This window comes from Hesperophylax consimilis, chromosome 22 (assembly GCF_061612785.1).
Source record: "Hesperophylax consimilis isolate HC1 chromosome 22, BYU_Hcon_1.0, whole genome shotgun sequence".
NCBI classification, from domain to species: Eukaryota; Metazoa; Arthropoda; class Insecta; order Trichoptera; family Limnephilidae; genus Hesperophylax; species Hesperophylax consimilis.
In genome coordinates this window covers 5813977-5832206 of record NC_142857.1, presented here as the reverse complement: position 1 = coordinate 5832206, position 18230 = coordinate 5813977, and the positions used below count along the sequence as shown (strand labels likewise).

The window sequence follows — 18230 nt, the reverse complement described above, 5'->3', positions numbered from 1 at the left end:
TAAAACGAAACACACCAAATGGGATGAATTGAACTCTCATATGGACAAGTTCCTATTAAATTCACCCGCCACCGATATATTTTCCGTCAAAGATGATTATAATAACTTCAAATCAATGCTCATAACTGCAATAAATAAATCAAATCCTCCCCCTAAAACTAAATCTCTCAAAAAACTCCCTCCAACTCCCTGGTGGGATGAGGAATGTTCCAAAGTAGTAAGAATTCGGAAAGCTAAATCTCTTTCCTATCGTTACAATATGACTATGGAGAACTATCTTATACACAAAAACGCTGAATCCAATGCCAAAAGGGTATTGAGGTCAAAAAAAAGATCTGGGTGGTACAACTTCTGCAGTTCAGTATCTCCGAACACTCCAATTTCGGAAGTTTGGTCTATGATCCGAAGATTTCGATCCTCCTTCAGTTCACCATCTCCTCGAGCGTCTCATTCTAAATGGATAGATGAATTCTTGGACAAAATTGCCCCCCCTTCTGTACCTAACTTAGATGGAATAACGCCAATCTATAATACTCCTATTTCTAATCATTGGCTAGACTCTCCATTCACCTTAATTGAGCTAAAAAATTGTTTATCAATAGTCAAGGACTCATCTCCAGGCAGAGATGGTATACCTTACAGCATAATCAAAAATAGTAATGATAATGTTCTAAACCACTTCTTAAGCATCTTAAACAAAATCTTCCAGACTGGTATAATGCCTGATGACTGGAGTTGTCAAATAATCATCCCTATTTTAAAAACAAACAAATCACCAAATTCTGGATCCAACTACAGGCCAATCGCTCTTTCATCCACCCTCAGTAAACTTTATGAAAAATTAATTAAAAACCGATTAGAATTTTTTGTCGAGAGTAAACAGCTTCTCTCTCCATCTCAATTTGGATTTAGGTAAAAAAAAATCCACTCAAGATAACCTTGCCATCATCAGTACTGATATTAATTTATCAATTTCTAAACAGGAAGTTTGTCCTGCCGTCTTTATAGATATAGAAGGCGCCTTTGACAATGTTTCCATCCCAATCTTGAAAAAAAAACTTCTAGGCCTTGGCCTTCCCCCCATGTTTGTCCAATCTATTATTAATCTATTTCTAGATAGAAAAATTTTCATTGAACTTCCAGATATTTTTCCTCAAAGTAGGTCTGTTTGGAAGGGTTTACCACAAGGCGATGTATTGTCCCCTTACTGTATAATATATACACATATGATATGCATGTCGCTATTCCCCCACAAGTAAAAGTTATTGAGTTCGCAGATGACATAGCTTTCTTCTTATCATTCAAAATCATCCCTCTCGCCGTCAAATATCTTAACGAAGCCATGAATGCCCTTTGCACATGGCTCACGTTAAATGGTCTTGAACTTTCAATCCAAAAGACTCAGTGTGTCACCTTCTCAAACCGCCATAAAAACCCCCCCGTTCAAATTTTATTTAAAAATTCTCCAATCCCCAACGCTTCTGAAGTAAAATTTTTGGGAGTAACATTTGATAGGAAACTTAAATGGTCTTCCCATATTAATAATTTAGTTACTAAATGCGAAAAAAATTTAAATATCATCAGATCATTATCTGGCGTTTGGTGGGGTGCTCACCCTACTTGCATTAAGTTGCTTTACAACGTACTTATTCGAAGCCATCTTGACTATGCCTGCCCACTTTTTAGTACTGCCTCAAAAAATGTACTTGATAAATTAGACAAAATTCAATATAAATCTTTGCGAATTATAACTGGAGCGATGCAATCGTCACCCATCAATTCCCTTCAAGTAGAATGTTCTGATCCTCCTCTTTATTTAAGGCGTCAACTATTTGCTGACAAATTTGTTCTTAAATGTTTAAATTCTAAATGTCATCAGGTTATCCCCAGCGTCTCGTTGTTCATTGACTCAACCCATTCATCTACAATCAGAGCTTCAACTAAACCTCTTCCTGACATCTGTAAAAATTTTAAGTCTCTCTCAGAGCTTCACATCATCCAAAATGATCTACTTCCCTTATACAAATTAAAATATAGTCACGTCACCTTATCCCCAACAATAATAGAAGGGATCGGAATCCTTAAAAGTCATTCCAATCTCCCGGCCCGAACTGTCAATAATATGTTCAATGACATTATTTCATCTAAATGGCCCAACTTTTCTCTTTTATTTACTGATGGATCCAAATCTCCCGACTCTCCTAACTGTGGTATAGGTATTAACGTTTACCACAATAATTCTAATGACAGAATATTTCATTCAATTTCAAATCAATTTTCAATATTTTCAGCCGAGTGCATTGCAATAATAGAATCTCTCAAATATATAATCAAAAATAATTTCGAACATTCCCTTGTTCTCTCTGACTCTCTCAGTTCCCTCCAAAAACTTAAATCCAGTCCTCTTCTTCATCCTGATGATCACTTTGTATGCCTTATTCGAGAGATGATAGCCTCCATTCAAAGCTCTGGTAAAACTGTAACTCTGATTTGGATTCCTGGACATGTTGGTATCATGGGTAATGATATTGCGGATGCCTTGGCAAAACAAGGAGCGTCCAACCCTGTTGTTACCCTCGTAAACCACATTCCCCTATCTGACATTTTTTCCATCATCAAAGATAGATCCCGCAATGTTTGGTCTGAGTATTGGCACATTGCTAGTCAATCCAAGGGAGCCTGCTATGCCTCAATACAAAGGACTATTCCATCAAAACCGTGGTTTCAGCAATTCCCTCATTTTTCCAAAAAAGAAATTTCTTCACTCATTCGAATGAGGATCGGACATTGTTCCATTCCTTCCCATCTTTTTAAAATTCACGTCGTTGACTCCTCAGATTGTACATTCTGTGGTCTAGAAGTGGGAACTTTAGATCACATATTTTTTGGTTGTCCCTCTCTAAACAAATATCCTCTCTTCTATCAAGCCTTATCTAAAATTGCCTCCCCTCCATTCAACATCTCATCTCTTCTAAGTCTGAACTCGACTCCAATTTTCATTATAATTTTGAAATTTGCCCATTTAAATAAAATTAATATTTAAATTCACCTTTCATTTCTCAATAATTTTAAATGATGGCCAAGAACACCCTTGAAGGGTGAAAGCCAGAAATAATGTTAAAAAAAAAACTATGTGTAATTTATTCACATTTTTTACTAATTCCAGCTAAGGAAAGTCTACACATTGTGGAGTACAGCTTCAGCCAAACAACGTTAGAGCAAGTATTCCTGAAGTTTGCGCAGTACGACGAGGTTCCGGAGAACGAACTCCCCGAACACTGAAGGCCATCAGATACACCGGTGGTTTCTTCTCCTCATAGTTAGAATCGTGATCTCAACTTATGTAAATATTATGTAAACAATTTTGTAAATGGTACTATCGCAATATTTATTAGAAAATTTACCTAGATCAATTGAAGAAACATTCATAAAATACTTTTTTGATTTGCAATTGATTTATTGGTTGATTGATTGATTGGTGACTTCGTTGATTGATTTGGTTGATTGTTGGATTAATTGATTGATTGGTTGATTGTTGAATGGTGAATTAATTGGTTGATTAATTGATTGCTGGATTAATTGATTGGTCGATTAACTGATAAATTGGTGGATTATTTTATTGTTTTGATTGATTGGAGGTTCAATTGATTGATTGGTGGGTTAGTTGATTGATTGGTGGCTTCAGTAATAGATTGAATTTTGGATTTGTTGGCTGTTTGATTGATTGGTGGATTAATTCGTTGTTTGATTGAAAGGTGAATTAATTGGTTGATTGATTGATTGGTGGAATACTTGATTTATTTATTGATTGGTTGATTGATTGATTGATTGGTGGATTTATTGATTGTTTATTGTATTGGATTATTTATTTTTACTTTTAAGCAAAGCATTATGCATTCCTATGCATATTTTTTTCATAAGTAAAAGAATAGAAATATAAAATTATTATAATATAAATAATATTATTATGGCAATTTTTTGCTTATTTCATTTTGTGTTATCGTTTTTGATTTGACAAAGGGCATTAAAAATTTGCGCTAGTAAAAGAAAGTGTGAAAGTAAATGAAGGTAATTTTTACAAAATGACAATTCTAGTCTGTACTGTGTTATATGCATAATAAATTGTATTTATTAATAATTGGTTTCTTATGATTTACGTGGAAACATTTGCAAAATGTTAAATGTCGTATATATTTACCAATATTCCAATAACTTTAAACAAAAAAATTTTGACCATTTTATAAAATTCAATCAATGATAATTATATCATCCATTTGTTGACATATTATAAAGTATTCTATTGGCAGACATATTTTTTAGAAGGGAAAACTTCTGAAAACGCCAAGGCTTATGCTTTGATAGATTTTATCCTCAGAACTTGAAATATGTATAATTTTTTTCAGTTTAATTTGACGTTTTAATTAATACAGTACAATGACAAAACTAAGAGAAAATATACTTCAAAGTTCTCCACTGAAATATATGCAAGTGGAATACTTTATGTTTTTTCAATATAAAATTAAAATATTGATATCTAAAATCACAAATGCAGTCAAGTTAATTATGCTTCAATTGCCGACTTGTAAGGATACAAATTTACTTGAAAATGCCCAAAAGCCAACTCTGTATAGTAAATTAATTATATAAATACGGGAATGATAAGTTTTGTATGGAAAAAGTTGGACGAGAAACATGAAATAGTCGATAGGCCTAATTATGAGATTGAAGTGTTTTTAAGTTTGAAATTATTAAAATTTAGAAAAGAATTGCCCATTGTTGTATGTACCTGAGAATTAAATTCTCCTTAACGTTAAAATAGCTGGCGACATCTAGGGAATGTTGGAGATACTAACTTGTTGTAAATGTTTAGAAAAGATATATTATAACAATAGAAATTGTAATAGAAAAAAATGTTAACTGATGGTATGGCTGCACTTAGCGAACTAAGTTCGGAGTCGGTTGGTTGGCCGATTGCGTAGTGGCTACCACCATACTGCGGCCGACCCTCCAACTTCCAACTTCAAACGTTCATTGTCATGGCAGACGTTTGGAGTTGGAATTTGGCCGAACGTTTAGTCGTACCATGAAAATGCAAAGTGATAATGGAATATTTTTTCGTTTGTTAAATAAGCCTTTCTCAATGTGTTAATTTTTTGTCAATCTTGAAAGCTGGCAACATTGTCTCACTGTTGGGGATAAATCATACAATAACCTACAACTTTGACATGGCTTATATATTTTGCAGGTGGCCAAAGGAGGAACTAACAAACTAATTAACTATTTTTTAAATCCATCTATTTTTTGTATCAATAAAATCTACACTAACAACGTCATTGCCTGCAGAATTAAGCTGTAATGTTATGTGTGGCATGATTTTTGTAGTACTTAGATTTTTGTAGTACTTTTGTAGTACGTAGTATGAAACTAGTACTATTAGTTTCATGTATAATATGTTAAATACAACTTTTGAGCCGAGTTTCTATGTAATGCAGCTAACATAGAGATACTTTTTTGTGCAATCCAAAACTATCCTAACCTTACATAATAAATTGTTATTGAGTTTAAGTACATACCCGCCATGCTTTAATTTTAACAAAATTGCCAGACATGTTGTTGTTGTCATGAAATTTATAAGAATTGTGTTTAAAAATGTTGATTTTTTTCTAATATATCATTCTCAATATAAATGAAGGGAACACCAAATAGGGTCAGGCTTAATAAACACATTATTATTAAAAAATAATGTTTGTAGTTAGATAATATAGAAAAGTAAGTATTTCAGTTTCTGGAAATCGTAAAAAGTTATTTCTTTGAAATTAAAATCGATTGTTCACTTGGCGGCCATTTTTATTGATGCGATAGTTTTGGTTATTTTTTTTTTCTTTTATTTAACCCAAAATAGTGTCCGGTGATCCTTAAAATGTTCTTAGGACCTTAGTTTGGGTTTCAATAAGAAATAATTCATTTTTTAAAAATTATCAACATAAACTATTTTAATATTGTTATGTCGAAACTTGCACGAAGAAAAGATGTCAAATTATCTGTTTTTTAACAAAATAGCTACTAAAATGTATTATTTTTCATTTCCAGAAACTGGAATATGTACTTTTCATTATCTAAGTGACACAAAATGCTTTTGTTCTGATTAAGTCTGTCCCTATTTTCTGTACATTTACCAAATGAAATATTAATTAACGGAACGGTATTAGGTACCTAACGGTAGGGAAGGAGAAATATTTAACTATGATATGTATTGCTAGAAGTTAGTTATTGCTGGGAGAAGGGAAGGATGAAGGTGTTTTATGGGCACCCTGTGATCACGTGGGAAAAGCTGTGTAACCTAAGATTAGTATTTTAATGTAAAGTACCTTTGAAAGTATGAAAATGGCGAACACATTTCCTGCTCATGTTGTGTTTTAGGATTTTGACGCTTTTTAACATAAGTAGCGTGATTTCTTTACCAAAAGGTGACATTATAACTGTTGGGTAATGTCATGACAAAGGGTTATAGATGCGTCAAAGATACAAAGCGCCCTTGATTCAAATCTAAATTAATAATTTTTGGAACAATCATTTTACATAATTGTGTAAAATAATGTTTTTTACAATATTCTATAATGTGACAAAAGGATTCAAGCTAGTACATTCTACAAGTTATGAAAAGATACCACTGCATACCATGTGAAAAATGTTATAAATCAGAAGTGGGAAATATAGCTTTTTGCAATCTTGGTCATAAATTGATGATGTTAAATATTCTGCCATTTTTCCATAACACAACAATAATATTTTTATCAGTTACAACCCAAATCAAAAAAATAACTTATTTGCAAAATAGCTCCATAAATTCAATCAAAAATTCTTAGTTTGTGGTGACTTACACATTGATTTGGTGTCCATCAAATCGTTGAACAGCGAATTTTTGACATTTTTATCATTTAAAATTTAAACGGTAATTTTTTCTTTTTTTGACAATTTGTGAACAGCTGATCAAGATTTGTTCAAAAGCTGAAACAACACCGAAAATCGGAGAATGTTCAAATGTCAAAAAAAAATTATTGGCACTTATCGGCGATATAGTTGAACAGTTTTGAATGTTATTTTTGCTCTCCTGTAAAATTATATCAACTACACAAGAATATACAATATAACCTTTTGCCACGACAGTACATAACTACTTAAGCATAATGATAATAATTTAGCAGTATCGTTTACAAATTTTGTACATAACTAGGTTAAAACATTCTAGTGCAATTAGTTAATGTTTATTTATTATTAATGCATTATGTCCTATGACAAATAAATAAGAATTTGGTGGCAATAACGAATGAGACATATTGAAATCTTGTACGTATTTTTTAATTCAAATTCATAATTTTATTGATGAGTGATCTTTTAATGTAATCAATTGTTTCCTTTTGTAATATTATAATTTTTTTAAGAATTAATGTATTTAGTATTACCCATATGAACGATGTGAATAAAATTAAGAAAATTAGTAATATTAATTCTGTTTTTATGGATATAATTTTTGGAACAAGCATTATTCCCTGTACAATATTACATATATATTTTTCTGGCTTCTGTTCTGAAAACATAATACACGTAGGAATGAAATTTTACTTCCAAATTATATACATCTTCTAGTCAACTTCTATTTACCAGTTTATCAATGGAGAAATAAACAAAATAATCATTCAACTTTCACAATAATATTTATTAAATTAATCTGTATTACACAACTCATCGAAATATCAACAATGTACTGTGCAGTTGTGATTTTATGTAACAAAATTAAACTCTAGCCTCTAAAACTCAAGTGAGAAGGAGATATATTGATACGACTAAATAAGTAATAAGTCATAGTTCCTAGTGCTTATATCTCGTTATTTGTAACATTATATTTCTGATCCACAAGAACTCTAGAACCTTGAATATTCAAGCTTCAAAGGTTTTATTTGTTGTCAAATCAAATTAAACTTCATTTAACATTACTTAATTGACCTTTTTAAATATGCTCCTGTCAAATTTTCTTGCCACAAACTATTAATTAGTTTGTCAAATGGTAAAATACTTGCCAGTAACTAATGATGTCAGTTAATATTGGCCTACAAGTTATTTTGCCTTTTCTGTTTTCAATGAAGGGATACTTTGTCCCTCTAACTAAAGGGTGAGGCCTTATAAGTTGTCTCATTTGATTAGTGCCTTCGAGCCAGCTGTATGTAGTTTGTTTACCCTGTACCTTTGAACCAGTTGTACTTTGTCTACCCTGGTCGCTATGATTTTTAACCAACTGTACTAGTTTACCGTCCCTTTAAGCAGCTTTACTTTGTTTGCACTAGCTTTGACCTTTGAGGCAGCTGTAGTTTGTTTACCCTGTACCTTTGAACCAACAGTACTTCGTCTACCCTGTAGCTTTTAACCAGCAGTACATTTTTTAATTCCCCTTTAACTCGTTCAGTAGCAATCGCTCCCATGGGCGGACCAATCCAATTTACTTTTAATGGTAACCAAAAAGCTGGCAGTGAATGAGTTCTCAGGCTAAAGGTAACTATATGAACTAACTACACTTTGTTTACTACACCTTTCTATCAGCTGTAATTCGTTTACCCTATACTATTTAACCAGCTGTACTTCAACGATCCTTTTAACCAGCTGTACTTAGTTTATCCTATACTTTGAACCAGCTTTTTTCTTTATATTATTCCTTCTAGCCAGCTGTTATAAAAAGTTTAGGCAAAACAAGTGGGCTGGCTTATTAGGCCGCACCCTTTATTTAATCAGTGCCTATGTTTAGGAATATTGGAATAGACCAATAATTATTATACTATTGATTTGATAAATTATTATTAACTAAAATGGAAGCAAAATATAACCAACAGACATTAATGTAGACGCGAACGGACTTGGTTTAAAAAAGCGATGAAATGTGTGAATTAGATTGTACCATTTGATAAAATGTAAATTAAAAATTGAATTAAAATGTATTCTTTCTAATGTCCTAAAATGGAAAAATAAATTAAATAAAGTATTCACTTATTTGACAATTATCATTATATTAAAATAAATTTAAAAAAAAAAACAAAATATTTATAATACTTTGAAAATTAAATGCTATGACACACCTTATTAAATGATGATCCATTACTTTTACATTAAATTATTACAGTACCTACAAACCTGTTATATTTTTAGAAAAAAAAAATTAACACCAAATCTGCTATTATATTAATAAACTCTCTAGAATATTTTACATGAGTTACCTTTTAGTATACGTAATTAAATGTAACCAGGGGCGGTTTACATTAAAAGTAAAAAAGATTTTTTTTATTCATTTCTCGTCAATAATTAATATTATTATGCGACCATTTTGTAAAATGGCGTTGAAGAATTAACAGAGAAATATGTTTGTGAATAACTTTGATTCTGCATTATGAAATATATTGTGAAAGTAATTGTAATTATTAACTATTATGTGTCGATGGGGTATCTTTCTTGAAACAAATCTTACGGTAGAGTTCAACTATTTGCGAACTGAAAAATACCAATATGATGTTTTGAAGGTAGAACTGACTCAATAGGTCTTGGTGTCCAAAATTGTTGTCTTTTTCAAGAAACCGATAACAAAAAACACACTACTAAAAAAGAAGATTCTTGTGAAATTTAAATTTAAAAAAATAAAATGGCAAAACTTTTTGAATAACTATAAAAACTAAGTTGTAAATTGTCATCTTTAAAAGGGCGATACTGATAGTATTTACCACTCTGAATGGTGACTCTAAGCGACTAGTTATAACAAGCGCCGCGGGCTCTATGCAACGAATTATAGCAGGTGCCTGGCGCTCGCCGGAAGTGCTCCCTTCGTACCCTGTGCAATTTTGTACACAACTCATTGATAACAAGATATAGGAAGCGAACAGGACGGACGTACGCCCGGCGCATATCCACAGCGCTCCCCGGGCGCGCGTCTCGAAGCGCTTGTTACAACTAATCTCTAACACTGACTCTAAAAGCATCAAGATTTAATTGGACTAACTCTACATCAAAATTCATCACATTTTAGAATTATTTTCAAAGATTTTTATTATTATGGTTTACCCTACGGTATAAAGTATTAAATAGATCTCAATACATAAATATTACATGACTTGAAGGTGCCTTTATGAGCATTAGCCCTGACATAAATAAATAAATAAATGGTTAGAACTTTCAAACTATGTAACTACATTTTGAAATTAAAACTAATAATATTCTTTTTCTGTACACTGATTGGATTCATTATTAATATTGCAGAACGGTAAAAACGTATTATAATTTTTCAGCATTGTGTTGTCAATATTGTTGTACTGTGTTAAAAAAAGATTTGCCGAAAAAGAATTTTGAAAAATGTTTTGTGTCAAGTTACATGTACACGTATAATCACAAAAATGTGTATTATTTATCGAAGAGGCAAGTTCAAGGAAACTAGAAGTAAAATTGATTGACCGATGAAAAAGAAAACATAATTAATTACATGGAATATAACATTTTTTAAATGTGTAAGTTGGCATGTTCAAACACAATTTTTTTGTTGACCATTAAATCGACGCGGTGCCATTCTGTTTTTTAATATTTATACAATCCCCGTTAAAGATCGATTCTCGGTCCACTTTGGTTTTTCATAAAATTGTAATCAACTCCCAAACATAGCAGTCATGTTGTTAAGCTTGTCAGCTAATCATAATTTGATCAAAAGCTGTCACGGACCGTTTAACGGGGACTGTTCAAATGTCAGAAATTCAAAATGGTGCTTGCTGATGGACAATTTTAAGGTTATCAATTGTTGAGAGTTGGAACAATCCAACAGTCTTCGCTTTGGTTCTAGTTTCACTTCAACGGTAAGATAAAATGAATAATGAATTCCAACAAATTGGATAAAGTACAGCATTAGCATGAAGATATTGTTAAATTACTAACTAATAGTTGTGTGATGCAAAAAGTTGTGTCTTTTGAATTATAAGAGAAGAATAAATTGTTTTGTTTATAAATAAAATTTTATATGATTTGCTGCATAATGAATTTTATTGTTTTCCTTTCCTACTTTCAAATTGCAGATGGGAATGATAGCTACCTTCATTTCGATGAAACTTAGAAATAGCAGTGACAAAATATTATTGCGGGGGGGGGATGAAGGGGATCCGGCGGCCCCGCGCTGTGGATCCACAGCTACACAACAAAATTATTAACAGAACCAGAGGGTGAAGTAATAAAAATTAAGACTTCCATCATTTGGACCATTCCATATCTCTCTGGCTCCTTAATGCATAGAATGGATTCAATCAACAATGCAGTATGCATAAAACGGTGACCGGATAACTAGTCAAAATAACAATTCAACACACCTTTAAAAAGTGTCATGAAAAGTGTAAAAACTAGATTACGTAGGTCAGGTATATATGTTTTTTTTTCATCGCTTGTATCACTTTTTAAAGGTGTGTTCAATTGTCATTGTATTGAGTTATCATGGAACCGCATAAAACCAAAACCTCCTAGATCACAAGGCCGGAACACTCATTCAAAGCAACCTCCGAATTTAGTCAGTGTCCCGTCCTTGTGGTCGAGGAGGTTTTGATAAAACAGACCCTCTTAACCTTCCCCATACTAACCATCCAAATATTCCGCATGTTCCGAAGGACGGTATACAGAAACCACTGCTTGCATTTGTATAAATTTTAATATATAGTTCATTTTGAGTTGCTTGTTTCCAATTTGATGCAGACTGACGGTCTGGCGCGGAATGTAACCGAAGCCCATCGTTATGAATTCCGAGAAACAAATGCAGTGTATAACTGGCGGAAAGTACGCATAACAGTATAACTGTCTCACTCCTTCGCATCTGTGGTACGGGCTATACGGCATGGCTATCCGGATGTGTTAGACTGAAACAAATAAAATGACACAAAAACAAAAAGAGAAGACAAGAAGAATGTTATGAAAACCCCCACGAAACACTAGCAGACAACGCAATTTGTGCTAATATTAATCAAAAACTTTTTTTTTTAATATTTTGGCTTTGAATAGTGGAAAAAAATCGTTTGTATTTTCTTAAGAATTACAATTTTTTTTATTGTTCTTCAAAGTACAATCGCATTAAACCTCAATTGAGTAGTTTGTCAACAGGATGTTCATGTTCAATTACAATACAACATATATCTACATAATATCATTACAATAGTATTTCTAATACAGAGTATCTCTGCTTAGTAGCCATGTTTTCAGCATATATCTGAATCTCTTAGGTGATTCGCCATTTTTTATATTGCTTGGTAACATGTTGTATTCCAGGGTTCGCTGTCCATATTTATTGTTATATTTTGGTATAAGCATTCCTTAATTTTTTGTGGACCTAGTATTGTGTTCATGTAAAAAAAATTTAATGAAATTGTACGATTAATTATAGAGATATTGTGTATAAGTTTGACGGTGGGAATTTCGTACACCCCTCTTCGGGGAGGGTGATTTAAAAAAAAATTAGTCTGTATTGCTGATGGAAGGTGGCAGAAAAGAATAGGTAAGCTTCCTCAATGAAATCATTATCCGACTGAAAAAATTACTCTTGAAATAATCGCTGTGGAAACTAGGAGAAAAATTACCTTTGCATCCTCCCTATTCCTAGCATCGATCAACCCTGATTTTCATCATCAATATTCCGAGATGATGGGTCATTTCCCCTCCAGCCAATAAGCCCAGTAGGGAAGAGCTCGTCATACTGGCAACAGATAGTTGATATCTTTAAGGATACGAGTGTACGAAGAGGGCTAGACTTGGAGAGGCAGATTACCCAAATCTGTCAGCCACCATTAACTGGAACTGGACAGCTGCACAAATAATGGAACGGAGATGTTTAATAATAATTCTTTATTTTATAATAATTAGAATATAATAATTACTTAATACGATAAAATACTTTTTGTTTTAAAACCACGAGTTTTTAATAATTTTTAGAACCGACCGTTTTCGCTTTACTCAAGCATCTTCAGGGTACAAATTATTCAGGGTTTTATTAAATATGTCAAACCACAAAGTGATTGCTTTCTACAATAATAAAATAATTACTACAGCTTTATCATACATATTTTTAATATATAAAACCAACATGTTTTGATTCTACCTGAACCATAGATATACCACTCACCTGAACCTAATAAAAATCTCTTTCTCTTAATGTGCAGGTAAGAGAGAGGGAAACATATTCCCCTTCTCTACACCTGTTTTTACCCCCTCTCTTACCTACCTCCCCTATTCTTTTCTAGTTTGTCTTTAAATACACTATAATTAATTTCATATGTTTTTATATAACCCTGATGAAGGTTCAAGTTGAATCGAAACCGGTTGGTTTTATCTTTATTATTTTTTTTAATCTAAATTCGCACAAATTACTTAAACAAACTAAGCACCTATTTTGTACAAGCAAATAGTTGTTTCTCATAGTAATTGTTGGAACGAGGTGTAATTTCATAATCTGTGCCTAAAAGTGTAATTTACCGAATGCCCCACTATCGACGACAGCGTTAATTTTTTTCAATTCCCGCGCACCGCAAAACATGTATTTTTTTAATTATTTTAATCTAATGAAATTGGCTTGTGAGTACATTTTGTAAGTTCCTACTTTAATAAAAAAAAAACAATAATAAATATAATGTGATTAATAAAACCATAGACATTCGTGACATTTTCTAATGCCCCGTTCTGAGAGAGCGATTTTAGTTGAACAACTTTTATTGAAGACAAAAATTGAACAAGATGTCGTTAAGACGTTTCAATTTAACTCGACCCGATTTTGTTAATCAAGATGGCGTCAAGTGAAGTTATCGCTGCGTGCGTCCCTATGATTTCGGACCTTTTACGGAACGAACTTTAGAATATAAAAAAGCACAAAAAACATCGTATGTGGGCTAAAAAATCGATTATTAGGATATAATTATAAGGCGTTAGAAGATTAGAGAATTAAGGTTAGAGAATTTCGTAAGAACAATTTGATGCACTGTTGTCTAAGATTCAAGAAAAAATCCAAAAACAGGACACAGTTTTTCAGCACAATGTTTCAAATTATGCTAAGATACCTCGCAACGGGAGATTATTTTTCAAATCTGGCTTATACGCACTGTGTTCCAAAAAATAAGATATCATTGTTTATAAAAGAAGTGTTCGTTACAATAGTTGATGCCCTAAAATTTGTTAAGAATATAAAAAATAATTATTTTTTAAAACATTCATAGACATGTTATTTAATAATAACAACTACTAAGTTACAGTAACATTTCAAAAATCATATTATTGATTGCAGTGTCACGGGTATTCTTATTTTTGCAAACTTCTTGCTTCCGATCCCAAAGATAAAGATGGCTTTGGTACAGATCCATAAATTTAAACATCGTATCATCCGACCACTTGATACATTTTTTCATTCAAGTAGATGCCACGATGGTAGGAACTAGGTACGCGTAAATAAATCGAGTTATTTATTTACGCGAGTGATTTATTTATTTAGACGTCTTTACTACTGAGTAGTAGAGACGTCTAACGTCTACTTTCGACCGCAGGAAACTTAAAATTGCAATCGACTTGAAACATATGTTCACACGTTTCGATTCGGTGGGAAAATCGAACGATGAGTCAACAAGTACTTGAACAACAAAAGGAGACTGGCTTTCAATTTTCGTCCTTCAACTAAAAACTTGATCAACTCTGTTGAAAGGCTGTTCATACTTGTCGATTAAGCTTTCAAGTGTCATTCAACTCCGACTTGATCAACTAAAATTGCTCTGTGTGAATGGAGTATAAGATTTATTTATGTGTCAAAACTGAGTGGTTTGTTTATGGTCAAACTTATTTATGTCTCAAACCATGTCAAACTTTCAAAATATACTCGAAGAGAAATGTCAGTGATATTTTTGAAATGTTTTGATGGGTTGTGACAGGTTGCGATATTGTTTGAACTTGTATTTGTTTTTTGAGATGTGACATACAAACACTTCCACACCAACGATTTTGTTTTGTTGTTATTTTTTAAGTTTTGTACCAAAATGAGACGAAGCTCCGCGCCAAGTCAAACTTTTCGAAGTAATGATGAACTGGTATTTAAAAGCCCGCTCATACAAGCGGCGAAACGAAGGCGCACGACACGTGAAACGCACAAAGAAATTAGTTTATCGCAAAAGGTGTCCGTTAATCTACCAGGCTCCGACCATGAAGCCCTCATTCGACAAATTCTCAGCAAAAAGTTTCAAGTGCCGATTCCGAACTATGTCTCTTCGTTCAGCACCAAAAGCTTGGGTTTGAAGAAGTCATCTGTGCGGAGGTCCATGCACGATGCCGACGAACCGAATGCTTTGGTGTTATTCAGACCGGAGTTCATTCCGGAACATGAGAAAATAAAAATGGATCCAGATAAAATACAGGTCGCTGTAGTGGTGGACCCAGTGCTAGGAAATGTTCTTCGACCTCATCAAAGAGACGGTGTAAAGTTTATGTACGATTGCGTGACAGGTCAGCAGATTCCTGATGCTTTTGGTTGTATTATGGCAGATGAAATGGGACTGGGTAAAACATTGCAGTGCATCACACTTCTGTGGACTCTGCTTCGACAGAGCCCGGACTGCAAACCCACCATCGTCAAAGCTATCATTGTATGTCCCAGTAGCTTAGTAAAGAATTGGTTTAATGAAATCCACAAATGGCTCGGTCAGAGGGTGAACGCTCTACCAATGGACGGAGGATCCAAGGCAGAAATAGAATTAAAACTTAAAAACTTTATGAATACTTACTCATCTTCGAGAGTAGCCACTCCGGTGTTGATCATCTCTTACGAAACATTTAGATTGTATGCCAAAATACTGCATTCGTCCGAAGTCGGCTTGGTGCTGTGTGACGAAGGGCACAGATTGAAGAATAGCGAGAACCAAACGTACCAAGCCTTAATGGGGCTCAATTCTAAGAGGAGAATACTTATATCTGGAACCCCCATCCAAAATGACCTGCTGGAGTACTTCAGCCTTGTTCATTTTGTGAATCAGGGAATATTAGGAACAGCGCAAGAATTCAGAAAGAAGTTTGAGAATCCAATTCTCAAAGGGCAGGATTCCCTAGCTTCCCCGCAGGAAAGAGAGAAAGCCCAGGAATGCTTAACTATACTAACAACTCTAGTCAATAGATGTATGATCCGCCGTACCAGCAGCCTTCTCACTAAATATCTTCCTGTCAAGTTCGAACAAGTACTCTGTGTGAAACTGAGTGATTTACAACGCCAATTATATAAGAACTTCATTAATTGCGAGGCTATCAGAAGAACAGTCACGGGAAAAACTGACGGCAAGTCTACACTCAGCACGCTGGCGAGTATCACAACACTCAAGAAACTATGCAATCATCCCGACCTTGTATACGAAAAGATTTTAGAAAGATCGGAAGGCTTTGAAAATGCTCACAAGTTGCTACCGTCCAATTACAATACAAAAGATGTGTTACCAGAACTATCCGGTAAACTTCTCATTCTCGATTGTATTTTAGCGAATCTCAAAACAAACACCGATGACAAAATAGTACTTGTTTCAAACTACACGCAGACGTTAGATCTATTCGAGAAGTTATGCAGGAAGCGATCGTATCAGTATGTCCGTCTCGATGGATCCATGTCTATAAAGAAGCGAGCTAAAGTGGTGGAGAGTTTTAACAAACCTGACTCTACCGAATGGATCTTCATGTTGAGTTCGAAAGCCGGTGGGTGCGGACTTAATTTAATCGGAGCTAACAGATTGGTTATGTTTGACCCTGATTGGAACCCTGCCAACGATGACCAAGCCATGGCGAGGGTCTGGCGAGATGGCCAGAAGAAACCTTGCTACATCTATAGACTCCTCGCTACGGGAACGATTGAAGAAAAAATATTTCAAAGGCAAGCGCACAAGAAGGCGTTAAGTGATACTGTAGTTGACCAGAATGAGGAATCGATGCGACATTTCACATCTGAAGACTTACGGGATCTGTTTCGTTTGGAAGAGAATACTTTGTCAGATACTCATTGCAAATTTAAATGTAAGCGTTGTGTGAATAATATACAAGTTACTCTGCCGCCGGAAATGTCTGATTGTACTTCTGATTTGTCAAATTGGTACCACTGCGCCGATAAGAAGAGTCTAGCCGACTTGGTGTTGAAGCAATGTTGGGATTTGGCCAAGTCTATTTCCTTTGTATTCCATCACCGCTCTGCCAAGGTGGTGGCGGAGAAGAAAGAAGAAGAAGAATCGGAGGATAAGGAGAATAAATGTAAATTTAAGGAAATTGAAGAAGACGAAGATTACAGCGAAAAAGATGACTCGGAAGATGAAGATTATAAGTAAATTGTTGTCTTGCTGCTATGAGCTCTGTTTTAAGGTTAAACGCAACATTGGTTATAATCTACGCGTTCATAGATGGCGTTAATTTAATTATTTTATAACTTTTTGCAAGTTATGCTTTTAAATATTAAGATGAATTATCTGGTTGCGCCAGTACATATGTAATATGAATATGACTAAATAGTTTTGTGCCTATAAAAAACTCAATTCTTTCAAGAAAGGCATACAAATACAATATTGTATTGAGGATTCTATATAATGCGTAGATTATAACGAACGTTGCGTTTAACCTTAATCTCTCTTTCTGTTACATGCATTGTTTATGAGAAAGAGGGAAAGGTTACAACAGAACTATCAACGGTACGCCAATACTCAACTTTCAATCTAACAATTTTACATCTTCAATTATGTCAAAAAACTTTACCAGAATTTTATATGCCTTTAAAAAAGCTACTACTACCTACTACTGTCACATCTTTTTACTTTTTATTTTACAAAAATTTTTGTTTAATTATATTCGGGAATTATTATTATTTTTTTTTTTTTCACTGATATTTTCTTGATTCTTATTTACCAATCAAGAGTTTTGTGTGAAAATAGAAGAAATTATAGTTTTTTACAAAATGGATTTTGTTATAACCTGTGTAAGAGAAATTTATATTAAAATTATTTTCAAAACATTATTTGATTTTATTTAATAAACAAAAAGGTTTACATAATATCATTATTTGCATTTATTTTAATAACACAGATCAAAACATTATTTTTGTTCACAGACTAACTCACTATCACCAACTTTACAAACATAAAACAATTAAGAAAAAAAACGGCAATTGATTCTAAATTAATCAAAAT

At 33.4% G+C, this 18230-nt stretch overlaps 2 protein-coding genes across 3 annotated transcripts in view; both read left to right on the top strand.

Annotated features, from left to right (window-relative positions):
- The window catches only part of LOC149412748 (cholesterol transporter ABCA5-like), a 175568-nt gene extending 169716 nt beyond the window's left edge, over positions 1-5852 (top strand). For both annotated transcript variants that reach the window (XM_089645563.1, XM_089645562.1), the window contains exon 33: positions 3167-5852. In XM_089645563.1, the coding sequence (XP_089501689.1) occupies positions 3167-3282 (116 nt within the window). In that variant the 3' untranslated portion in view covers positions 3283-5852. The remainder of the gene's footprint in view (positions 1-3166) is intronic.
- Positions 5853-14873: 9021 nt separating this feature from the next.
- On the top strand, positions 14874-18002 carry okr (DNA repair and recombination protein RAD54-like okr). Its single transcript, XM_089645290.1, has one exon. The coding sequence runs from the start codon at positions 15066-15068 to the stop codon at positions 17376-17378; it is 2313 nt and encodes a 770-aa protein (XP_089501416.1). The 5' UTR covers positions 14874-15065; the 3' UTR covers positions 17379-18002.
- Positions 18003-18230: the final 228 nt, after the last annotated feature.

Coding starts and splice junctions, on each gene's coding strand:
- okr (XM_089645290.1), top strand. CDS start 15,066: ATGAGACGAAGCTCCGCGCCAAGTCAAACTTTTCGAAGTAATGATGAA.